Here is a 24,949-nt window from a genome sequence, read left to right as displayed (position 1 = left end):
AACTATACTCACCCAAGTCATTATATGGGGTGTGATCATTTTGAATTATCTAGATTCTTCTCCCATTTGGACAATACATTGCTATGATTTATATGTGATGTTTTGATTTCTTTCGGACTGGGGTAAATTAGGGGAGATAATCGTCTTATACGCCCTAAGAAAAAAGGTCATCGAACAATAAAGGAAAAAGGTCAATGGCCTTTTTGTTCTCATTGGAGCACTTGGAAAATAATTAATATAAAAGGGCATATTTCTTCAAAACAAAAGGAAAGAAACTCAACCCAACTCCAAAGAAACATCACTTAGTTTTTCTGTGAATATGACTATCTCTGATTCTGAACAATCCTTAGATATTTTGGAGGAATTATTCCAAAAATTACAATTGGCCTCTCCAGATGAGACAGATGATATATCATCGCAACTTTCATCATTTCTCAACGGGAATATTATAGAACATGACTTACCTGAAAAGTTTTTCGAAGAGTTGCGTAAGGCAATTCAAAATGACCAGACTTCGTATAATGGCTTAGATGCTATTGTTTATATTGCATCCACCACCAATTTGTCACCTTCCGTAGAACCTTTCATTGTTTCGATTGTGCCTGCTGTATTGGAGAAGGTGGAATCCAAAAACACAGCGTTGCATAAGATGGCTTCCAACGCACTATTGGCCATCGTAAACGCCACAGATCCAGTAGCTATTAAGGCTTTACTACCATTTTTAACAAGCTCATTAGAAACTACATCTAAATGGCAAGTGAAAATTGCTATATTGAATTCAATTTCAGCTTTGGTAGAGGTTGCTAAATCACAAATAGCTTTAAGAATGCCAGAGTTAATACCCATTCTCTCAGAAACTATGTGGGATACCAAAAAGGAAGTTAAAACAGCAGCTACTCAAACGATAACAAAAACGACTGAAGCAATAGAAAACAAAGACATAGAAAAGTTTATTCCTCAGTTGATCTCGTGTATTGCTGAACCTTCATTGGTTCCGGAAACAATTCATTTATTGGGTGCAACAACTTTTGTATCTGAAGTCACACCAGCAACATTATCTATAATGGTCCCATTATTAACAAGAGGTTTGAATGAAAGGGAAACATCAATCAAACGTAAAGCTGCTGTCATTATTGATAACATGTGTAAATTAGTGGAAGACCCCCAGGTTGTTACCCCATTCTTAGGTAAATTGTTACCTGGATTGAAAGCAAATTATTCCACAATCGCTGACCCAGAGGCTCGTGAAGTTACTTTAAGAGCTTTGAAAACATTAAGAAGAGTGGGGAATGTTGGTGAAGATGATGTATTACCAGAAGTTTCTCACGCTGGTGATGTTTCTACTACTTTATCTGTTATTAAAGGGTTATTACAGCAACATAAAGTTGAGAAGAGATTTGATACTGTTGTTTATCATATTGCAGCAGTAGCTGCGAATTTGATTGATCAGCGAGTTATTGATCAACAAGCATGGTTAACACATGTTACACCTTATATGACTATTTTCCTACATGAAATCGAATCAAAGGAAATTGTTGATCAATTCCGCAAACTTGCAGTGGATAACATTCCTGTTGGACCATCCTTTGATGATGAAGAAGAAGGTGAAGATTTATGTAACTGTGAATTCTCATTGGCTTATGGGGCAAAAATACTATTAAATAAGACTCAGTTGAGACTAAAACGTGCAAGAAGATATGGTTTATGTGGTCCAAATGGTGCTGGTAAATCAACATTAATGAGGGCTATTGCTAATGAACAAGTTGAAGGATTTCCATCACAAGAGGAATGTAAGACTGTGTATGTTGAACATGATATAGACAACACACATTCTGAAACTTCTGTTCTAAATTTTGTTATGGAAAGTGGTGTCGGGAAACAAGATGTCATTGTTGATAAATTGAAAGAATTCGGGTTTTCAGACGAAACCATAAATATGCCCATTTCTGCTCTTTCAGGTGGTTGGAAAATGAAACTCGCCTTAGCTAGAGCTGTCCTTAAAAACGCCGATATACTCCTATTAGATGAACCCACAAATCATCTTGATACAATTAATGTTAAGTGGTTGGTAGACTATCTAAATACATGTGGTATTACATCAATTATTGTCTCTCATGATTCTGGCTTTTTGGATAATGTTTGCCAATATATAATCCATTATGAAGGTTTAAAGCTAAGAAAATACAAAGGTAATTTATCCGAATTTATCAAGAAATGCCCATCCGCTAAATCTTATTCTGAATTAGGTGCATCTGACTTGGAATTCCAATTTCCTGCCCCTGGTTATTTGGAAGGTGTTAAAACGAAACAGAAAGCAATCGTCAAAGTTTCAAATATGACTTTCCAATATCCAAGAACTAGTAAGCCTCAAATATCGGATGTTTCGTTTCAATGCTCCTTATCTTCCAGGATTGCTGTCATTGGTCCAAATGGAGCTGGAAAGTCCACTTTAATAAATGTTCTAACTGGTGAACTGCTTCCCACCTCAGGCGATGTATACACACATGAAAATTGCCGTATTGCATATATTAAGCAACATGCTTTTGCCCATATTGAATCACACCTAGATAAGACGCCATCAGAATATATCCAATGGCGTTTCCAAACTGGTGAGGATAGAGAGACTATGGATCGAGCAAATAGACAAGTGACAGAAAGTGACACAGAAAGTATGAACAAGATTTTCAAGATTGAAGGTACATTAAGAAGAATTTCTGAGATTCATTCAAGAAGAAAATTCAAGAACACTTATGAATATGAATGTTCATTCTTGTTAGGTGAAAATGTAGGTATGAAGTCGGAAAAATGGATCCCCATGATGTCAGTTGATAATGCCTGGTTACCTAGAGGAGAAGTTGTCGAGTCACATTCCAAACTAGTTGCTGAAGTGGATATGAAGGAAGCCTTAACCTCCGGCCAATTCCGTGCTTTGACTCGTAAAGAGATTGAAGAACATTGCTCAATGTTAGGTTTGGACTCTGAATTGGTTTCTCATTCTCAGATTAGAGGATTATCCGGTGGACAAAAGGTTAAACTGGTTTTAGCTGCTTGTACATGGCAACGTCCTCATTTGATTGTCCTTGACGAACCTACAAATTATCTAGACAGAGACTCGTTGGGTGCATTATCGAAGGCTTTAAAAGCGTTTGAAGGTGGGGTGATCATTATTACGCACTCTGAAGAATTTACCAAGAATTTAACTGAAGAAGTATGGGCTGTGAAAGAAGGTAAGATGACGCCATCTGGTCATAACTGGGTTTCTGGACAAGGTACTGGTCCAAAGTTAGAAGAAAAGGAAGCCGAGGGTGACCAATTTGATGCAATGGGTAACAGAATCAGTGCTGGAAAGAAGAAAACAAAGTTATCATCAGCTGAAATGAGGAAGAAGAAAAAGGAGAGACTCAAGAGGAAGAAAGAGATGGGAGACGAGTATGTGTCATCGGAAGAGGATGTTTTTTGAAATGTTTTTGTTGTTAGGTTATTGTACATTATATCTATATCGTATTAGTTAGTATTATTGTTGTTATTGCGATTACCCTCCTGGTTGTTGTTTCGTCTTTTCTTGCGAGAAACGCTGAATGAAAAATTTGTTGGTCGACAACGACATTTGAAAAGTTCCAGTGGTACTTCCTTTCTCCCTTCTGGCTGTAACATCCTCAAGTAACCAACCTCAATTGATTATCAATCGTATATCTAACATGTCCGCCATCCCAGCCAACTCCAACGTCACCATCTTGAACAAGAACGAAAAGAAAGCCAGAGAATTGATCGGCAAATTAGGTTTGAAGCAAATTCCAGGTATTATTAGAGTTGCCTTCAGAAAGAAGAACAACGAAATCATTGCCATTGAAAAGCCAGAAGTTTACAGATCTGCCGGTGGTAACTACGTTGTCTTCGGTGAACCAAAGGTCGATGACTTCACTCAAAAGCTAGCTGCTGCTCAACAACAAGCTCAAGATACCGGTATCTTGCCAAGTGCTTCTGATGTCGCTACTAAGTCTCCAGAAGACATCCAAGCTGATATGCAAGCTGCTGCTGCCTCTGGTCCAGTTGAAGAAGTTGAAGAAGAAGGTGAAGTTGATGCTACTGGTTTATCCGAAGCTGATATTGATTTGGTTATGCAACAAACTAACACTACCAAGAATAAGGCTGTTAAGGCTTTGAAGGATCACAATGGTGATATCGTCAATGCTATCATGTCCTTGTCTAAATAAGTTTGATTCTTAGATGATTTACATATATCTATATATATTGCATTACGTTATATATAATTAACTTCATGAAATCCAATTACAATTCTTTAACATTAGTTTTAGTGCTCTCCTGCGATGAATGTTCAATTGTAGGGGATTCAGCTTTATCTGTTGTAGTGACCCCACAAAAAGGGCACACATACTGTAGAGGTTTATTTATTAACCTATAACTTCCAGCATGTCTCTTACAATTGGAACATATGACAGGTTTTGGAATATTACTCAAGTCATTACCGCCGGCAAGTACACCAATAACTTTATCAAACCAGATATCATTTTTCTTCTTAGATTTCTCATTCTGAGCATCCTTACCGTTCTCCAATTGTAGTTGATGTAATTCATTTTTCAAGTTGTTCAATTCGTCATATTTCAGTTTCAACTCTTCATCCATCAAAGTCATTGCGTCTTCAGATTGATTTGCACCAGAGGAAAACCTTTGAATGATGGAATTCGTTTCATGGAAATTAGTATCTTGTTTCAATTTATCCAACTTCTGTTGATGAACTGCACGTAACTTGCTTAATCTCCTCTGTTGGCGCCCCCTCAACCATGTGTCCACTTTATAACTCATCAATTTAATGCCAACGAGCAATCCCAGGCTTAGAATAAACCAAGTAATCGATCGCACCTGCATCAAAGTCTGACTCCAATAAAAATATGCCACAAGACATACTATTATAGAACTACCGTAGTAAGTCAAATACGATTGGAACGAATTCAGTAGCTGTTGTCTGCTTTGTAAAGTCCTTTCCAATTCGTGAATTTGAGACGTAATTTCTGATAAATCTTGTGTATATTTCTGTACAAGGTTCTTGCTTGAAGAAGCATCCTTAAAGCCAATGGCTCTTCCAATGGCACTGAACATTTTTTGTCTTGTGTTGGTGTTCTTTTCTATTGTTCATTATATGTCTTCAAAATTGTTTAAGATATTTCTATAACGCTTTGGAAAATCTAGCAGGAGAACAACTACACAATACAACAAGCAATGCCCTCCGTTACGATAGACTCCTTGCAAATCCAACAACTGTTCCAATCTCCCGCAAGACAGACCTCCATAAGGACCCCCCTGGGGACCGCTATGCTGGAGATCCAAGGAGACCTTCAAATAGAGGCCAATCCACAAGAGGAAAACGCGACTGTGAGGTTCGGTCAATTACAGATACAAGACAAGCAAGCCACGCTGTTCATTGGGACCAAACAGCGACTTCTGGGTCAACTAGTGGCGTTGGACCCTCCCCTGGGGTTAATGAAGTTCGATAAGGAGACGCAGAAGGTGCAATTGATGGATTTCATTGAGTGGAAAGTGCTGTTTAAAGATAGACCATTGCCCATAATGTGAGCGCGAAATTTCGTCCATTTCAATTATTAGTCAGTCATTCCAAGTATATACATTCGTTTTAAACAATTGAATAGATAGATCGATAGATAGATAGACAATCTAATATATTAAAGAGTTTGCGGTGTAATGGACTTTGATTCAGTGGAGGACACACATCCGAGAGTTTTGTTGAATGCATCTGTGAAGAGGCTTTGTGATGTGTTGAAAGATAAGTATGCCAAGGAGAACGAGACTTGTCTTTGCTTCCCATCATATGCTGTGGCTAAACGGTGTAGAGAATACATTACGATTAAGGCCTCATTACTGGATGAGGAAACTACACGGCCTCCCAAGGTGAGAATTTTGCAATTGGCAACTTCGAAGCCCATGGACGATAATGAAAGATGTTGGAAACGTGAGTGTAAGATTGCCGTGGTCTTCGTAAAGGATACGTACCGTCCTTTATTGAGAGAGTATTGGAGGTTGGCGGGTGAGATTATTTCAGGGAGATTGGCTGAATATGTCATGCATGAATTATTCATGGTGGAGAAGTCTACAAAAGTATTGCACACGGACGATGAAAGCATAAGTAAACCACTAATTAACGAAAAGGAGGAATTTATTGAATCTAGATTTGGTAGATCTTTGAATTTCACATTTGCTGAAAGAGCTAGTGATTTAATTAAGAAGAGAATTACTAGAAAAGTGGTGGATTCAGATCTAGAAATTGAAAGTGAAAATAATCATTTTGATGATTCTCATGATCATTATATGGGTGATTACCACGATAATGATGATGGTTCAATGCCAATGTTTTTAGATACAGATGTATCAAATTTACAACATGGATTTGAGGAACAATATGCCATACATTCCACAATTCCACCAGAACCAATAGATATGGATAATGAAAGACCGACTACTCCCACCAATGGTCATATTGCATCAACAGCTTCTCCCAATATTGCCACTGAAGAACGTGATGGCGAAACTGAACATACTAGTTCAAGACTTTGCGTGAACCCTGATACAGATGTGTACCTATTTACTAGTGGTATGGCATCCCTCTTTACTGCTCATAGATTATTGTTAAATTTTGATTCACAAAGGGTAGACAGATTAAGATCGTCAGTTTCTGCTTCAGAGGATGCCTCCATTAATTCAAACGTGACTAACAATAACGGCAACGCAAGGGTAATTGGTTATGGTTCACCATATAAGAAAACTGCAATGTTTGGATTTCCCTATGTTGATACTCTACAAATGCTAAAAAAATTTAACCATACGCATTTTCTCCCCTTCTATGATTCTAAGTCACTACAGGATCTTCAAACAATCTTACATTCAGGTGAACAAATCCTTGCCGTCTTTATAGAGGCACCATCGAACCCACTTTTACAAATGTGCGATCTGATTGAATTACAAAAACTGTCAGAGATATATGGATTTTTCATCGTTGTAGATGAAACCATTGGTGGATTTGTCAACTTGGATGGATTATTCCATGCCGATATTGTTTGCTCTTCTTTAACGAAGGTATTTAATGGTGATTCTAACGTAATTGCAGGATCCATGGTTTTGAATCCAAAAAGCAAAATATATGAGTTTGCCCAACAATTCTTAAATGGGCCTGATGGTGTTACAGACTCCATTTGGTGTGAAGATCTAATATATTTAGAGAAAAATTCAAGAGATTTCGTGGCAAAGACGTTGAGGATTAATTATACCACGGAATATTTGTTGGATAATGTCTTTAAACCACATGTAGGGAAATTATTCAAGAGAATTTATTATCCTTCCCAGAATTCTGAGGAAATCAAACAAAATTATGAGGCTATCAAATGTAAGAAGGATGGTGGTTACGGTGGTGTATTTTCAGTGACATTCTTCCAATTAGACCAAGCAAAGGTTTTCTTCAATAATTTGAAATTGACTAAACAAATTACTTTGGGAAACAATTCCACGACGGTTTGTCCCTACACTATGTTAAAGCATAAAGATGAATTAGAGAGGGTAAAAGAGTACGGTTTGGAAGATAACTTGATAAGAGTATGTGTAGGATTAGAAAACAAAAATACATTACGGGATATTTTCCAATTTGCAATTGATAAAGCATTGCAAATATAACATACTATGGAAGAAAAAAATAACTTTTTTAGTGATTGTTGTTGTAGAGTATTATTTTTTGCCCATTTTGAATATTTATTAATCTTAAATCATATATGCATATAACGTTATAATATTTATAATCCTGAAATGAAAATCATTCCTCCATTGTTTCCTTATTCTTTGTCAAATCTACAATCTTTCCACCCTTAGCGAATCTTGGATTTCTTGGATCATTGATATACTCATCAGTGTTACCATATGCGTCAGCAAATTTGGAGACACCGTAATATGTCACTGCAGCTGCTATGAAAAATGGCCATAATGGTTTCACAATTGGGGTTGGAAATCTCTTCATATCTATTTCAATTGTGTATGTGTACGATGACTTGTGTTTGTGACTGTATTGGATGAATGTTCGAAGCCTAAGATAAGCAATAGTTATAACTGATGGATGGGATCCCTTTCTGTTAATTCCGCAACTCCAAATTGATTGGTTAAATTTGGGTTTAAGCTGGGTAATTTAAGCCCTACTTTTTATAATTTTAAAATATATTTTACCCTATACAACCCTTACAATTTTATGTTTTAGCCCTGTTTTTATTAGGGTTGGGTTTTTTTAGACAAAGCCGGTTGCAATTTCCGTCTCCGGTGTATTTATTTATCTGTCATGGGCTCTGCTAACATTCATGGCACTATTCAACATCGACAAAGATATCTCTTTCTACCACACACCAAGAGCATATTCCAGATCTAGGGAATTCTAAGTGGAAGACGTCTTGCTCTCCATTGGAACTTTACATTTTTGCTTTCTTTCACTAAGGTAAGCTTGTAAAAACAGCATTACGCATTAGATCTAATACAACGCATTTATATGGAACAAGCAGTTCCCAGCACCGTTTCTCGTAAGAGGGACCTTTCTGCATTATCTACTTCCGAAGAATACACTGGAAGTACTCGGGTGGCTCTAAATGGTGAAGTAGAAACGCCACTACAATCAACTCAATCTATAACTCCTGCTCCTTTGGCAAATGTAATGCCCATACCGAAGAAATCGAGAGTCATTAAGACAGACAAACCAAGACCATTTCTTTGTCCCACCTGTACTAGAGGCTTTGTCAGACAAGAACATTTGAAAAGACATCAACGATCACATACAAATGAAAAACCATTCCTTTGTGTGTTTTGTGGGAGATGTTTTGCAAGAAGAGATCTGGTATTGAGACATCAACATAAGTTGCATGCTGCTTTAATTGGGAATGAATTACAACAGAACTTGTCAAATCAGTTAGATGTCACTCATGAGGACATCATTGATAAACATATTGTTAAAGTGACAGGTAATAAGGCAACTATTCTTCCGACACCAACAAATCCAATGGCGAAATCTGCCGCACAGTTAAAGAAGGAGGCAAGAGATGCAGCAAAAATAAAGAGAAGGTATAGTGTAAAGACAAATTCGAGGGATGGTAGCAGGAAGAACTCAATATCTAATCCAATTTCTGTTTCACCTATGCAGCGTAGTGTCAGTTCATTAATCGGCAATGAAGAAACTAAGTCTACAAGCGTAGCTTTCCAAGAACCTATGTCGTCAATACAACGTCCATTATCCTCTACATCAGTAACTGCCGCTACGATAAGTAAGAGACATGCCTCCTTTTCAGCAGCAAGTGCATTTACATATGTTCAGGATAATAACAATAATAACGCACATGACCAACAACAGATCAATAAGAATGAATTTCAATTTCCTGCTGATATTCCACATCAAGTTGGTTTTTCTACACCTCAATTATCTGCGCAACAGCTTATTGAAAAGGTTACAGAATCAGGTGTAGCGTTTGAATCACTTGATATGCCTCCTTTCTTTACTTTAGATGATCCGCTAAACAGTATGGGGATGGGAAATGATTCAAAGATTCAATTTAATGAAAATTTTAATTTTAATGAGGTGGTCTCCGGTAATTATAATAATAATAATAATAATAGTGAACGTCTTACAGTTGCTGATAATACTAATCGTCATGCTCAGCTCAATTTGAATAGTGGAACCGCTACGAATCCTGGAAATGTGGTGCCAACAGATTCCTATTTGTTTACACCATTCATGTTATCTGATTTTTTAACAATGAGTTCTTCATTTGGTGGTGCCAGTGGTTTTACAAAACCAGATCTTAATAATTCCAATTTAGATTATTTTAATTATCATGATACCGCAACAACATCTTCGAATACTACTCCCTATCCACCATCATTTGATAACTTTATACCAGAAAGGATTAGCTCTCTCACACCTATTGGGGCTACATTGAATAATAATCACAACATGAATATTAATGTGCCAATTCCTACATTTGCGATTCAAGGAACCCATCAACCAATGCATCCAAACCCATCTCCACAACCTTTCTATTCAAAGCAAATATTACCCCATCAAGTACCTAAATCACACTTTGTAAATTCCCCACCAAGTAATCAGCTATCACAACAACGACAACCGGGCATGGTTTCGGAGCATTCCAACCCCCATAAAGTACCTGGTAGTTCTGGCATGGAAAAACGTTGGTTGAATGACTTCGTCTCGGACTCCAACTCAAATTTAGAACCAAATTTTAAATTAAACCTGGAACACTTTAATGATATTGGCTTTATTAATACCCCTATTCCATCTCAACAGCATACATTAACTCCATTACCACTTACATCAAATCCATTATCTCGCCAACCTAGCAATAGTGCCAACCATAGTTCGGCTCATTCGCAGGTTCAAGAATCAAAAAAGAACCAAAACTATTATTCCGACCCAACCCAAAGAGAGGGACGAAATATCACACCTATTTCTTCAAGCATTACACCCGTAGTTGAAAGAATTAATAAACTCGATGACAAAAATGAAAATAATCATGATGCTGCGACACTTACTTACAATGTTTCTAGTTTATTCACGTCAAGACAAATAGATTTGTTCAAGGAAACCTTGAAATCCAAGAAAGCTGATCGTACAAATGATAAAGAAAAGGATGATAACGCCAAATATCAACAAACTAATAATACTAAACTTCGATTTTTTGACGAAAAACTACGTGATTCTATTATTAAGGAAAACAATTTGACATCTTCGTTGTTCCCCACTGTTGAAGAGTTAAACAATTATGTGGATTTGTATCAAACGGAATTTCATTATTATTTTCCAATCTTACATTTCCATTCCATTCAGTTCAATATGGACAATTATCCTTTACTTTTATCCATTGTTATGTGTGGTGCTATTTATGGGTTTCATTCTACTCATGCGAAATTGTTATCTAACATCATTTCGGTTCATATTAAGAGGTTTTTAGGAGAGCAAAGTAATAACTACCAATCAACGCCCCTTTGGTTGATCCAAAGTTTGGTCCTTTTAACGTTTAGTGGTATTTTCAATAATGATGTAAAAGTTGTAATGAATATGAAAGGACATCTAATGACGTTGGTTCAATTGGTAAAGGTAACAAAATTGAATTTCCCCTTAGAAAATTTTATCAAACCACCAATTGAGAGTGACCATACTTTGGCGTTCCAGGATGATCCAACTGAATTGGCCAAATTACAGGGACAATACAAGACAGAAGAACAGATAGAAAGGAATTTCAATTATTTTATCCTGGCTCAAACAAGAATTAGAATATGTCATACAATCTTAATCCTTTCCAATTTTTTCACCTCTGTGACAGGAATCGACTGTTGTTTCCATTCTATTGATTTGAAATGTGGGATTCCATGTTATCATGAGGTTCTATATCTAGCTGAGGACTCTGAAATTTGGTCGTTCTATTTAAACAAGTTTAATATTGAACTAGATTCCAAATTTTCTTTAATTGAATTATCAAACGGAGATGGGTCTTATGAGAATTGTTTGATGTATTTGGCTAATGGAAGTCAATTTTTGTATGAGAATACTAAAATTTCATTTAGAACTTTATTGTCATTGTTGATTTCTATTCATGAGAAGATATACATTGAAAGAACAGCATTGAGACAAAGTGGAGCAGATAACAGCAAAAATGACAGGGCTGGGCAAGTATATGGTATTAAATGGAAAATGAACTCTAGACCTATCATTGCTTCAATGCTAAAATGTTGGGAAGCACTATATATAAAAAATGGTGGGATACTAATTCCAAATAAAGATAATGTGGCAATGATAAGATCAAATCCATCCATGAGATTAATAATTCCTCTGCACTTATTAGCCAAGATTAGAAAATGTCTTGATTTGTCCTTTGTAATGGATTTGATATGGATTCAGGATTGGAATCAAATGAACGAAAAATTACAAACATTCTCTTACGATTGGGAGGCTCTACATGAAGCAACAACATATTCGTTGAATGTTATAGAATTCTGGATCGACACAATTTCTACGTCCAGCAATATAAGAACACCGATTATATCAATGACTTGTATCTTCACTTCTATATTAATCGTATCCGAATATCTGAAATTGATAGAAACTTGGGCCACTTCGTGTCTTTCTTCTAATAATAAGAATATAACCGCTGCCAATTTCAAGGTGGCAGATAGAATTCAATGGTTAAAGGCATTCCAAATAAGCAAAACAATTGAAAACAGATTGCTCTTATCCGGTTGCAAGATTCAAACGTATTCAGAATTTTTAGAACTACCAAAAGATCGACCAAACACCATGCTAGATGATGAGTTCGTGCAAAAAATATTGAAACCGGACTGTGACATTCAGGACACAATGCAACTGTTGAAGAAAACTAAAGTTTCGATAAGGTATCTTTATTTAGGTGTTCGTGTTCTTGGCGATTCTCCTGTCTGGCCAATATCATTAACATTCGCTAACGCATTACAATCAAGGGCCATTTACGTTTTAAAAAAAGAGCAAGAACAATAGACCTGCCCGTGTAAACATAATAAATATTATTTCATAGCATATATAATAACATAATAACGTTACAATTTTCGGGTGGGTATTTTTCAATGAGGCCTTGGAAAAGAAATTTAAAAAAAAAATATTTCGGCGATGAGCAACATCTCAAAGATGATAATATAGAAAGCATTAAACCAAAATCAACCTAATACTGCAATAAGAATACAGAAGGATGAGCAAGAATACCATGAAACTGCAGGGAAGACAGCTTTTTGAAAAGATAGGTAAACCAACCAAGATTGTGGCGCCAATGGTGGATCAATCTGAATTAGCATGGAGAATCCTCTCGAGAAAGTATGGTGCAACGTTAGCATATACACCAATGTTCCATGCCAAATTATTTGCTACCTCAGATAAATACAGAAATGATATGTGGTGCTCTCTGGATGGTGATCCAACTACTGATCGACCACTGGTGGTGCAATTTTGTGCTAATGATCCTGAATATTTATTGACAGCTGCTAAGTTAGTCCAAGATAAATGTGATGCTGTGGATTTAAATTTGGGATGTCCTCAAGGGATTGCTAGAAAGGGACACTATGGATCATTTTTAATGGAAGAATGGGACCTCATTCATAAATTAATTAAAACTTTACATGACAACCTAGATGTTCCAGTGACAGCAAAGATTCGTGTGTTCCCTGAACGTGAGAAAACTTTGGATTATGCCAAGATGGTTCTTGATGCTGGTGCTCAATTTTTAACTGTCCATGGGAGGCTAAGGGAGATGAAAGGCCAGAAGACCGGATTAGCTGATTGGGATATTATCAGATACTTGCGAGATAATTTACCGAGGGATACCGTCTTTTTTGCTAATGGTAATATATTATACCCAGATGATATAAGTAGATGCATGAATGAAATCCATTGTGATGCTGTGATGAGCGCTGAGGGAAATTTATATAACCCCGGTGTCTTCAATGGTGATGAAGAGATGGATGTTGATGCGAATAAGGATAAGATATTCCCACGTGTAGATAAAGTTATAAGAGAATATTTTGAGATTGTTAAACATTGTGAAGGGTCTCAAGCTTCCAGGATTGCAATGAAATCACATTTCTTTAAGATTCTTCGACCTTTCCTCCCACAACACACCGATATAAGATCAGAACTATCGAAGATGAATGCAAAAATACCATTTGAAGAATGGGATACCAAAGTGGTGAAACCTGTGGAGGATGTAGTTGCAAGAATATTTGAGGAGCAGGACATTGAAGAAAAGGACAGGATAATTGTTGGTCCTAAAGAACTTTGGGGTGGTCATTATAAAACCGTTCCTTATTGGAGATGTCAGCCCTATTTTAGACCTGTTAACGGAGTTACAGCTGATAAGAGAGTTGTACAAGCCTTGGAAAATAAGATAAATGAGCAATCTCTAAATAGTGATGATAATGAAAAAAAGAGGAAGGCAGAAAATGAATTAGAGATGCCAGCCGGTAAAGAATTAAAAGTATGACTGGGGTTTGATACATAGTTAGCATATTTATAGAGTCATTTAATCATTGTTTATTTGTGTATAACATTTTAAATTTTTTTGTCTTTACCGACATTATTTGGCGTCAAGCACTCTTAAAAAAATGGTGATGTTATCTCACATCTTCAAGTTTAGCAAGCAGTAGGATATACAAAAGTAAAGTACATACAAAGATGGATAAGAAACTTTTAGAGTCACCTACAATTGATTCCGCACCAGATGCAGCCATTGAACTTGCAGCCTTCGTTAAAGTTCCAGCCATTGAGCCTCCAACTGTACTAAAGCAAATAATCGATGATTGGCAGTTAATTAAGCATCCAGAAGGAGGCTATTTCAAAGAGACTGATAGATCTCCTTTTATCATGGAGGTATCTGACAAATCCAATGTAGATACTATGGTAAAGAGGAATTACTCGACGCTGATTTACTATCTGCTAACACCAGACTCACCAATCGGAAAGATCCATAAGAACGTAAACCGTATAACACATATTTTGCAACGTGGAAAGGGACAATATGTCTTGATTTATCCAGATGGAAGAATCAAATCCTTTAAAGTTGGATTTGATTATGCTGCCGGTGAAGTTTCCCAATGGGTTGTCCCTGGGGGAGTTTATAAGGCCAGTTTCTTAGTTCCAAATGAAGAATTCTCTAATGGGTTATTAATCAGCGAAGTTGTTGTTCCTGGATTTGACTTTGAAGATCACAAGTTCATGACCGGCGGCTATGCTGAGATGGTGGAACTTGTAGGTAAGGATAACGCCTCAAAACTCAAGTTTCTTCTTTGAGTAACATATTAGACCTCATCTCAATGAGATGGAGAGATTAATACAATATCAGCATCTCCTTTGCATTAATTGTTTGCCATTACACTATCCATTATTAATCAGATATATATATATATATATATATATATATATATATATATTGATTACGTAAGTTTTAATATTATCTATTACCCGCAGTTTAATCGCCAAATCAGAGACGATTAATTTCTTAAGTAGTTAAACATTAACAAAGACTCATCAATTGGTAACGTTGATGTCGTAGCTGGAAGATCCATTCAATAGTACATTGACATCCTCATCATGTTTAAAAACTCCCTTCTGTCACAAACACGTCTTTTCTCCTCCACTGCATCCAAATTCGGTACCAAAGTGTTTTTTAAGACCAATTTAGGTAAAATTGAATTCGAGTTGTACGATTCCATTGTCCCAAAGACAACAGAAAACTTCAGAGCCTTATGTACAGGTGAGAAGGGTTTCGGTTACAAAAATACCCCATTTCATAGAATCATTCCTCAATTCATGCTTCAAGGTGGTGATACCGATCACATGAAAGGATTCGGTGGTAAATCTATCTATGGTGCTAAATTCCCAGATGAGAATTTCCAAGTGAAACATACTAAACCAGGTTTGTTGTCTATGGCTAATGCTGGTCCAAACACCAACGGATCTCAATTCTTTATCACTACTGTTGCTTGTCCTTGGTTAGATGGGAAACATGTTGTCTTTGGTGAAGTTACGGGCGGTATGGATGTTGTTAAGAAGATTGAAGCATGTGGCTCTCAATCTGGTCAACCAACAAAGGAGGTTATCATTGAAGACGCTGGTGAAGTTTAGTCTTATGTAATAACGGAGTAGCCCTTTCGTGGTTTTTTATTTACCTGTTCATATCGTTAGATGTCTTATCAAGAATGGTACTTTCGTCTTTTTTTCCAATTCACTAGAAAGTTTATATTTATATTATGGATACATCTAATTTGGCTCTCAGGTTCCAGTATAATATAGTCTACTTCGAAAAATCTATATTATGGTTTAAATTTTGGTAGCGCCCCATTTGTTTTAAAAAAATAAATTTCCGTGTGAAATGATTTTCCAGGACCAAGGAACTGAATAAACCAGAAGCATAATAAGGACAACTGCTACCTTTTCTCCTCAATTTGGTATGGTTCATCGAGAAACTTCTGTGATTACCTCTACTGAAGTTAAGGATAAAGATATAGATTCAATAAGACATAAGTAAGATGAGTTTGGAAGATACTTTGAGCAACTTGACTATTTATGACGCCAAGAAGTATTTCAGAAAGGCCCAAAATGTGGTATTTAATTACACTGAAATGGAGGGTAAAGTCAGGGAAGCTACCAATAATGAACCATGGGGTGCGTCATCTACTTTGATGGAACAGATTGCACAAGGAACATACAATATTAGAGAAAGGGAGGAGATATTAAGTATGATCTTTAGAAGATTTACCGAGAAGACTGGAAGTGAATGGAGACAGATTTACAAAGCTTTGCAATTGCTGGACTATTTAATAAAGCATGGATCTGAAAAATTTATTGATGATGTTAGATCAAGTGTTGCTGTTTTGAAATTATTACAAACTTTCCATTACATTGATGCAGAGGGAAGAGATCAAGGTATTAATGTTAGAAACAGAGTTACTACTTTAATTGAGTTACTTAGAGATGATAATAGTATTCGTCAGGAAAGGAAAAAAGCAAGAGAAACCGCCAAGAAATATAAAGGTGTTGCTGGAGGTTCAGCTGCTATGGGAGCCAACCCTAGAGCAGGTTTCAATGCCTCTGGTTCTCAGGGAATAAGTGTTAGTGCTGACTTTGATTCTGATGAGGATGAGGATGCTGATTGGAGATCAACAGGCCAGTCATCATCAGGCCATTTTAGAGATCAAAGCTCTGAACCTGTGACAGGTGATAATTCTGAACCAGCCTTATTTGGTGATGAGAATGCAGATTCAGGATTCAGAGATAGTACGTCAAGAAGTAGTAACTTGGCAGTAAATAATGGAGATGACGACGATGATGATGATGAATTTGCCGAATTCCAAGTTGCAGTTCCCGTGGTTTCACAAAATAAGCCCCAACAGCAGCAACCCACATCCTTATTTGACCTCGATATGCAAGGATCTACAATACCAACAACACCCGCCACTAACGTGAATAATTATAATCCTGCTAATGGTGTGATACCTGCCATTGCTGCGGAACCTAAGAAGTCTGATCCATTTAGTTCACTATTTGCTAGTGCCAAAACTACTTCTAGTTCTGAAGTCAAAGTATCTCAGCCTAGGATAGCGAAGGATATTAAAACGCAGCAAACGAATGGCAATAAGAATGATGAAGAGGACGATGACTTTTTTGGCGATTTAGTATCGTCCGCTGGTCCACAATCCAAGACAACTAGCCCACCACCATCATCGAGCGCCAATAATAATGTTACGCAAAACACTCAATCCCAAACTCAATCAAACGAAATTGATTTGTTGGACTTCTAGGTGCACTGCGATGAAATTGTATTTAGATTTGTATTAACTAAATATCTGTAATTAAAAAACGGTATAATCTATGAAATTACTGATGATTTCACTATTTAAAACTTTCTGAAAATTCCGCGAAAGATCAGAAAACAATATTTATTATAAGCAGATAACTAGCCAGACTTGAAAGCTGTTGATACCAGGATAAAGAAGAACTATTTGATTAAAATATTCATTAATTCTGTTTCATATTACGAACCTTTGATCTGATAAATGGGGATTTATTCATTTTGGATTTTTGACAAACATTGTAACTGCATTTTTGATAGGGAATGGACGCTAACGTCAAGTTCCTCCAGTGGGACAATCAACTCAAAGCAGAATGAGGAAACTGCTAAGTTACTATATGGTATGGTATATTCATTAAGATCAATTACACAGAAGCTTTCAAAGGGTTCCATTAAGAACGACGTGAGGAGCATATCAACGGGGAAATACAGAATCCATACCTATTGCACAGCTACTGGGGTTTGGTTTGTCTTGTTGACAGATTTCAAACAGCAATCGTACACACAGGTCCTACAGCATGTTTATAGCCACATTTATGTCAAATTCATTTCTAATAACTTGTTTTCACCTTATGATTTTGCTGACAACGAGAGTGAGATGAGAGGTCAAGGAACAAGAAAAATAACGAATAAAAACTTCATCGATTCATTAAACGCATTTTTGTCTCCAATGGTGGGTCAATAATAATATTTGTATTTATAGGATAAATTCAATGGAATATAGTTCTTGGAATAATCTAAAAAGATACCAAAGTTTTAATATATTAACTGGTTTCTGCATTTTATAATTATATATGAAGTTGGAGAATTCGTGCCATTGTACTATGTAATATCTACATTTACTCATCGAGAAAAAGATCTGTCCAAAATTCATCATTAAGTGCGTTAAACCCCCACGCTAATGAATTCATATCTGTCAAGTATTCGTTTAGATTATCGCTAGATGCTGTGGGAGAATTTTTCATTCCTGAAACCAATGAGAGGTTCTTGTCATAGGGTTGGAACAAAGGTGGTGTTAAAGTATTACTTAGGTTTGCATTATTATTAGAATTGACGTTGGCATTAGTGAATGCGGAGTTTATTTGTTCATTGGTGTCATTTTCAGACATTGCTGCCCCAGGAACATTAAGGATAGAATTATTTACATCACTTCCTATTGGAATCCGTAGATTAGTAATAGGATTCAATTTAGGATCAGTCATTTTGGAAGCGTTAATTGGTTCCCTTAGCAACTGTGAATTAAATTGCTTTCTAGAATTCGAACTGTCATTAGCTTCGTGACGCTCAGCTACTTCTTTTACTTTGTTCGCATATGTTTGAGAAAATAGGGCCACCACATATTGGATTTTGTATAAGAAATTATTGAACGGGAATAATTCAGAGCACTCTTCTAGAACACGGGTAACTTTTGTTACTAAAGGACCTGCATCTTCAGTTATGGGTATTAAGGGATGGAACGAAGGAATAGCAACAACAGAGTAACGTAACTTCAATAATAACAAACCAACTGTGTATATAATTCTTGACATATGAAACAATGGTAGTGATGCAATATATTTGGGTGGCAACTTCAAAAATTCCTTTAGAGAATTTGTGCAACAGGAATAACATTGGGTAAATGCTTCGACGATCTCCTCTGGTAAAGTTTCTGTCTTCGTTTCTCCCTCATTGAGTTTAGCAAAATATCTTGCCACTTTGTATTGGTGGAGGTACGCTTCGACAGAGTAATGGAAAGAAAGCACTCTGTGACGATCAGCTGGTATTTCTTTAAAAAGTCCGTTTAGTTGCTCTTGGAATTTATCGATCAATTTCCTAATATGGTTATCTCTATATTCTACATCATCTTCTAATCCAAGAGGTTCATCCTTTTCATGTAAATAGACATGAATATTTTCCAGTATATGATTCTGTTTGCAAAACAACACTAACATTACATCCTCCATTGGGTCATACAATCCATCCTCTTGAGATTGTACTTCTACTATATCTCTGCAGGCCTTTTCGGTCACTTCATGGTACCTTGACTGTATTGATTGTCTCAGGAAGATCGATATATTCAAAGACGAAACATAAACCCAAATAGTTAACCTTGCGCCATCTTTACTTAATTCAAGTGGACTTTTAAAGTTAGCCTTAGTTTTACAAGGATCTTCGTCACTAAACATAGCAAATGATCTATTGACAAAGGTTGGACCTAGATCCTTCGTCAAACAACAACAAATATAATTGAAGAGATGATACCTTGTCTTGCTGGACCATTCTAGGAAGTTATACCACAGGCATAATGTTAATAACGCCTCAATAACTTCTACAGTTTTATTATTAGCTTTGAATATTTGATTGCTTACGAGACTTAATACAAATGTATCCAGTTTCATCATAGTTTCTCTTGTTGTTTGTGACGGCGACATTACCACTGAAACGCTAGACATTATAACAGAAAATAAAACCGGCTTCGCCGAACGTAGTTGATCCACAGTGGTCTCATCAGCAATCTTAAGGAACGGTAGTCTACATTGTTCAGATATTTCGCTCTTGTAAAGATTCAAACGTAGTTCAGCCTCTTCCTTTGAAAGAATCCCCACAGAGACTGGATCTGAGACTATGGGTAAAAACATACTATTTTCAGCCATCTTATTCCATTCATTAGACCATGTAGTGAATTTAGTTGATAGCTCAAAGATCTTTCCTTTTTGATAAACTAATAATGATTGAAGTTTCTTCTTGAATTCGTGGCTCATGTGTGTGTTCGAATGTTTAGATCTTTTTGCTGATGGTCGGTATACTGAATCTAATCCAGTCACCGGGAAGTTAGGAACGTTGGCAGGTGATGTATCAGTACTGTAGATGATAGGAACATTATTTAATGTTTGTAAAGCTCCTTCTCTTAATGCTTCGTTCATTAGAATATTAGAGTTGATGGAACTGGGATTTTCTATATTGACCTCAGAGGGGAGTCCTGTGTTCATGCTATTAGTATTGTATGAGTGTGGTTCAGAATTTGAGGTAGGTTGGCCTATATTTCCCCATAGGTCTGATAAGCTTTGGTGGATCCCTGGGAGCACTGTTTGGTTAGTCATTAAAGTAGGTTTTACAGGACTTGGCGTCTTCTGTAGCTTAGTTGATTGCTCACCCATAGAAGGCTCTCTCTTTAAGCCTGACAATGGTGTAGGAGACCGTGAAGGCGTCGCTGAGTTTTTAGGTTTTCTCTTTCTTGTTCTTTTAGAAAGGTCAAATTTGCAAACTTGCTTGTTTCTTGAGCATCTCTGGCATGGTTTTAAGTATATATCGTTGACATCTGATGGAACGCATTTTTGCTTCAATGAATGACATCGAACACAAGCAAAAGTGTTTCTTTTTAGCTTACCCACTTCGTTAACCTCCATTTTTGTCGGGTATAACCTCCTTACATCGTTTGGTTCGACACCTTCAATGATGGTAACATTGGGGTCATTAAAATTAGCAGAGTTTCCATTCAAATGGCTATCTTTGATACCCATTGGATCAGCGATGGTTCCATTCATTTTTGGATATGATTTTGCAGTTTCAATTTTATGATTCTTTGCTAAAATCTAGGTACTCTAATTCTAAACTTTCTGTTGTGTCGAGCGGGTGGCGTAACAAGTGTGGTTGGGTTCGAAGAGTCTGTTTGCCGATTTATTTCAGATGCAATGAGATATGTGTGGTTCCTACGATCTATTTTTCATTTTCGGTAAAATTTTATGACTCCGATGCGTTGCCATGTTGAAGGTTCTAAATGTGCCAAGTACTCCACCATTCTGATAATGCAGGGATCGTGCTATTGTTTAACTCAGAATTAACTCTGGGGTTCTTTTGGATTAGTTGAAGCCACCGTTTTTTGCCCATTGGTGAAAATGCCAGTATGTTCCCTGCTAAGGTCATTAATTGAACTCCGGTTTCTGTAGCACCTGGTGACGGCTTGTATCTGGTCTGAAAGGACTAGTGCCCAGTTGTTGAATTTTAAATAAGTATATTCATTAGGAGTTAGATGAGGCATAAGATGTGATATTTAAACAATAAATGGACTTTGATTATTATATGTTTTTCCTATGTCTTATTTTTCTTTTTTTTATTCAAGTTTAAATTTATTAAAAATGCAAAATTTAAAAATATGAGGTAAATAAAAGAAACCATTCTTAACTAAATGCAACAAGTACATTTCCCTTCTTACCTGACAAACCATTCTCGATGATAAAAAGCATGCAAAAGCGGTTCTTAATAAATATTACTAGATAGACAACTAATTTTAATATATAGTATTTAGAAAGGATTTATTTTTATGATTCCCTTTCAATCATTATTTTATGATTTTATGCAAATTTTGGATCCCTCCTTCAAACGATCAATATCTTTTTTGGAAACCTTCGGGGTTTGGTTAGCAACTTTTTTATTTGCCTCCGTAGATTCAGCCTTCTTACCACGGTTATGGGTCATATGACTTTGAACCAAGTGCCCAGCCGCAAGAGCAGAACATAGGGATAATTCACCTGCCATTACTGCACAAGCAACAATTCTAGCCAATTGACGTGCATTTTGACCAGGCTCAGTTGGATGTGGACCACGAACCCCCAATAAATCTAGCATTGCACCCTGAGGCTCCAAAACGGTCCCACCACCTATGGTACCCACTTCAATGGATGGCATGGATACAGATATTCTTAAATCACCATCAACTTCTTTCATTAATGTAATACAATTGGAACTCTCCACATTTTGAGCGGGGTCTTGACCCAAGGCCAGGAATACGGCCGTCACGAGATTGGCTGCGTGCGCATTAAATCCACCAACAGAGCCGGCCATAGCAGAACCAATAAGGTTTTTCGAAATATTTAAATCAACTAAGGCTGTCACATCACTCTTTAAGACCGAACGGACAATATTACCAGGAATCGTTGCCTCTGCAACAATACTTTTCCCACGCCCCTCAATCCAATTTACTGCTGCAGGTTTCTTATCAGTACAATAATTTCCTGAAACTGAGACAATTTCCATATCATACCATCCGTATTCAGTAACCATTTGGTGTAAAGAGTGCTCAACGCCCTTTGAAATCATATTCATACCCATAGCGTCACCTGTCGTGGTTCTAAATCTAATAAATAATAAATCACCAGCTAGAGCAGTTTGAATATGTTGTAAACGAGCAAAACGTGAAGTCGAATTAAATGCCTTTTTAATCTTTTCTTGACCATCTTCAGAGTCTAACCATATCTTACAAGCACCAGATCTCTTTAATGATGGGAAACGAACAACAGGACCTCTTGTCATACCGTCTTTAGTTAGAACAGTTGTAATACCTCCGCCTGCATTAATGGCTTTACAACCACGCATAGCTGAAGCTACCAAACAACCTTCGGTAGTTGCCATGGGAATGTGATAAGGAACATCATCAATAATTAAGGGACCAATAACACCAACAGGTAATGGCATGTAACCAATAACATTTTCACAGCAGGCTCCAAACACACGGTCGTAATCAAAGTTTTTGTATGGTAATCTATCAGTTGCTAAAACAGGAGCATCGGCAAGAATAGATAATGCCTTACGACGGACTGCAACGGCCCTTGTAGTATCACCAAGTTGTTTTTCTAAGGCATACAAAGGTAATTTGCTGTTAATCACCAATGAAGCAATTTCTTTATTCTTCAATAATTTCGTGCGACCTTCTTTCATTACTTGTTCTAATTCTTCTAATGGACGATTTGAAATTTCAGATTCATCACTATCAGTCTCTTCACTATCAGTAGAACATTCAGGTATAACGTAAGTACTTTCGCCAGGTACATTCAAGTTTTTTTCATGAAGCTTGTTATAAACAGCGCTTGGTACTGGTGAAACCGTCGATTGGCTTTCTTTGGATGATGGTCTGTTTACAATACCATTTATTTTCTTTGATAATTCATTAGCTGTCAAAAGGGTATGAATTCTAGCTGCATTTAATAAATAAATGTTAATGGAAGCACTGAAAGCTAAACCAAAAAAAATCAGTTTACTGACAAATCTGTCCCGAATAGCCACACTAACATAGCTCAAAACAGAAAATATCATATCTTCAAGTTGATGATACGATTTTGCAGGTTGGTAATATTGTATAGGCGCAATAGATATAACTACTTGTTCACTGAATAAATCGTTGTTGGAAACGCTCTTAATAAAATCTGGTAGAGCCTTTGGTCCCCTATTCATATAGAGTGCTGTTAAGGCACCTGTAGCCCACCTGGCTCCGAAGTTGTAGAAATGTACAACAACAAAAAGCAAAATAATTGACAATTTGGCTATAATGACAGCTGTGTTTGATTGAAAAAATGATGTCTTTGATTTACTTTCCGCACTTGAGATAATATCTGCTGTAGTTGGAATGACACCATCTTCTTCTAAAGTTTGTTTGATAATAGTTGACCTATGGATAACATAAATTTCTAATTTCAAAGATAAAATAGCTGCGAAGAATGTGCTTGTCAAGATCAACTCAAAGGTTAAGATAAATGAGCATAGAATGCAGAAGTTAGTTAAAGCTTCTAAGTGACTGGCATAAATTGAACAACCTATGAATGCGGTAATACATAGCAGATGGTCCTGCACCAAACGCCCGCCCTCTTTAGCCATTGAATCATATATTATCTGATCAGTTGTTGTCTTTTTGGATATGCCAATTCTCTCAACTTTACGCAAAGCGTAAGAAGCCATCTTCACCTTATGTTTGAAACCAATAATAACAAAGATAAAAGGTAAACCTTCTACCAAACTGAACACATTAACTGGAGCTTCGATAATGCATTGGGTTGTATATAGAGCCAGAACTAAGGCACAGCCACTATTAATAATTGTAGAGATGGTTAACCATATATTCGAGCCTCTTTTCTTCATATCTGTAAATAATCCAGCCAGAGTATAAAGCATGGTGACGTAGGATAAAATAATAATGAACAGATCAAAAGGTTCCGACTCGTTAATATGGGTGGTACAACTTTTATAGAGGAAGGAAAAGAATCTCTGTATTTCAGAAAAATAATTGCTATTAGAAGTCAATCTCCATTGGGTACCATCGTTAGAAGTAAGTTCCGAGGGAATCGCAGGTTCTGTTCTTAGAATATACTTGTTGGCATTGTTTTCGTAGATCGTATCATTGAGCTCAGGCACTGAGATTGATGGATTCGAGTTAAAATTCATGTCAAACAGATAATAATGGTCAGTCATCTGAAGACTACTAGAGTCTTCATTTGAAATCAAATGCCAGCCATTTGATGATGGCGACCTATAGTAATGAGTGCAATCATTAAAAAATCGATTCTGATCTCTGTTATTGGAGGAAAAAATGGTATTTGAATCCAAATGCCATCCACTAAAGAAATACTGAATCACCGATAGATATGCAGCAGTCGATACTAGAAGTGTAGTCAAAATGACGTGGATTGGGTGCCTGGCAGAGTATCGAGCCACATAAGCGAACGGCGTCGCAAGATGTTTCATCTGTTTAAATAAAAGTGGCATTG

General features: G+C 36.7%; 14 protein-coding genes across 14 annotated transcripts; 10 read left to right on the top strand and 4 right to left on the bottom strand.

The window, feature by feature from the left end:
* Nucleotides 1-319: 319 nt before the first annotated feature.
* On the top strand, nucleotides 320-3,460 carry NCAS0A06310 (uncharacterized protein; the record flags this gene model as incomplete). Its single annotated transcript, XM_003673524.1, has 1 exon — nucleotides 320-3,460. The coding sequence occupies one exon, from the start codon at nucleotides 320-322 to the stop codon at nucleotides 3,458-3,460; it is 3,141 nt and encodes a 1,046-aa protein (XP_003673572.1).
* Nucleotides 3,461-3,698: 238 nt separating this feature from the next.
* On the top strand, nucleotides 3,699-4,214 carry EGD2 (Egd2p; the record flags this gene model as incomplete). The annotated part of the gene is made up of 1 exon (XM_003673523.1): nucleotides 3,699-4,214. One exon carries the CDS (start codon nucleotides 3,699-3,701, stop codon nucleotides 4,212-4,214), a length of 516 nt encoding a protein of 171 aa, XP_003673571.1.
* Nucleotides 4,215-4,290: 76 nt separating this feature from the next.
* Nucleotides 4,291-5,118, bottom strand: LNP1 (Lnp1p; the record flags this gene model as incomplete). Its single annotated transcript, XM_003673522.1, has 1 exon — nucleotides 4,291-5,118. One exon carries the CDS (start codon nucleotides 5,116-5,118, stop codon nucleotides 4,291-4,293), a length of 828 nt encoding a protein of 275 aa, XP_003673570.1.
* Nucleotides 5,119-5,238: 120 nt separating this feature from the next.
* Nucleotides 5,239-5,592, top strand: CTF8 (Ctf8p; the record flags this gene model as incomplete). The annotated part of the gene is made up of 1 exon (XM_003673521.1): nucleotides 5,239-5,592. The coding sequence occupies one exon, from the start codon at nucleotides 5,239-5,241 to the stop codon at nucleotides 5,590-5,592; it is 354 nt and encodes a 117-aa protein (XP_003673569.1).
* A 126-nt stretch (nucleotides 5,593-5,718) lies between these two features.
* Nucleotides 5,719-7,698, top strand: NCAS0A06270 (putative cystathionine gamma-synthase; the record flags this gene model as incomplete). The annotated part of the gene is made up of 1 exon (XM_003673520.1): nucleotides 5,719-7,698. One exon carries the CDS (start codon nucleotides 5,719-5,721, stop codon nucleotides 7,696-7,698), a length of 1,980 nt encoding a protein of 659 aa, XP_003673568.1.
* Nucleotides 7,699-7,834: 136 nt separating this feature from the next.
* ATP18 (F1F0 ATP synthase subunit i) lies at nucleotides 7,835-8,035 on the bottom strand (the record flags this gene model as incomplete). Its single annotated transcript, XM_003673519.1, has 1 exon — nucleotides 7,835-8,035. The coding sequence occupies one exon, from the start codon at nucleotides 8,033-8,035 to the stop codon at nucleotides 7,835-7,837; it is 201 nt and encodes a 66-aa protein (XP_003673567.1).
* A 516-nt stretch (nucleotides 8,036-8,551) lies between these two features.
* Nucleotides 8,552-12,577, top strand: TDA9 (Tda9p; the record flags this gene model as incomplete). The annotated part of the gene is made up of 1 exon (XM_003673518.1): nucleotides 8,552-12,577. One exon carries the CDS (start codon nucleotides 8,552-8,554, stop codon nucleotides 12,575-12,577), a length of 4,026 nt encoding a protein of 1,341 aa, XP_003673566.1.
* A 208-nt stretch (nucleotides 12,578-12,785) lies between these two features.
* DUS1 (tRNA dihydrouridine synthase) lies at nucleotides 12,786-14,069 on the top strand (the record flags this gene model as incomplete). The annotated part of the gene is made up of 1 exon (XM_003673517.1): nucleotides 12,786-14,069. One exon carries the CDS (start codon nucleotides 12,786-12,788, stop codon nucleotides 14,067-14,069), a length of 1,284 nt encoding a protein of 427 aa, XP_003673565.1.
* A 191-nt stretch (nucleotides 14,070-14,260) lies between these two features.
* On the top strand, nucleotides 14,261-14,875 carry CFF1 (Cff1p; the record flags this gene model as incomplete). Its single annotated transcript, XM_003673516.1, has 1 exon — nucleotides 14,261-14,875. One exon carries the CDS (start codon nucleotides 14,261-14,263, stop codon nucleotides 14,873-14,875), a length of 615 nt encoding a protein of 204 aa, XP_003673564.1.
* A 300-nt stretch (nucleotides 14,876-15,175) lies between these two features.
* Nucleotides 15,176-15,709, top strand: CPR3 (peptidylprolyl isomerase CPR3; the record flags this gene model as incomplete). Its single annotated transcript, XM_003673515.1, has 1 exon — nucleotides 15,176-15,709. One exon carries the CDS (start codon nucleotides 15,176-15,178, stop codon nucleotides 15,707-15,709), a length of 534 nt encoding a protein of 177 aa, XP_003673563.1.
* A 404-nt stretch (nucleotides 15,710-16,113) lies between these two features.
* On the top strand, nucleotides 16,114-17,385 carry ENT3 (Ent3p; the record flags this gene model as incomplete). Its single annotated transcript, XM_003673514.1, has 1 exon — nucleotides 16,114-17,385. One exon carries the CDS (start codon nucleotides 16,114-16,116, stop codon nucleotides 17,383-17,385), a length of 1,272 nt encoding a protein of 423 aa, XP_003673562.1.
* Nucleotides 17,386-17,640: 255 nt separating this feature from the next.
* On the top strand, nucleotides 17,641-18,120 carry BET5 (TRAPP subunit BET5; the record flags this gene model as incomplete). The annotated part of the gene is made up of 1 exon (XM_003673513.1): nucleotides 17,641-18,120. The coding sequence occupies one exon, from the start codon at nucleotides 17,641-17,643 to the stop codon at nucleotides 18,118-18,120; it is 480 nt and encodes a 159-aa protein (XP_003673561.1).
* Nucleotides 18,121-18,274: 154 nt separating this feature from the next.
* On the bottom strand, nucleotides 18,275-20,959 carry WAR1 (War1p; the record flags this gene model as incomplete). The annotated part of the gene is made up of 1 exon (XM_003673512.1): nucleotides 18,275-20,959. The coding sequence occupies one exon, from the start codon at nucleotides 20,957-20,959 to the stop codon at nucleotides 18,275-18,277; it is 2,685 nt and encodes an 894-aa protein (XP_003673560.1).
* A 799-nt stretch (nucleotides 20,960-21,758) lies between these two features.
* On the bottom strand, nucleotides 21,759-24,947 carry HMG1 (hydroxymethylglutaryl-CoA reductase (NADPH) HMG1; the record flags this gene model as incomplete). The annotated part of the gene is made up of 1 exon (XM_003673511.1): nucleotides 21,759-24,947. One exon carries the CDS (start codon nucleotides 24,945-24,947, stop codon nucleotides 21,759-21,761), a length of 3,189 nt encoding a protein of 1,062 aa, XP_003673559.1.
* Nucleotides 24,948-24,949: the final 2 nt, after the last annotated feature.

This window comes from Naumovozyma castellii, chromosome 1, assembly GCF_000237345.1.
Source record: "Naumovozyma castellii chromosome 1, complete genome".
In the NCBI taxonomy this organism is placed as follows: Eukaryota; Fungi; Ascomycota; class Saccharomycetes; order Saccharomycetales; family Saccharomycetaceae; genus Naumovozyma; species Naumovozyma castellii.
This window is presented reverse-complemented; position numbering and strand designations above follow the sequence as displayed.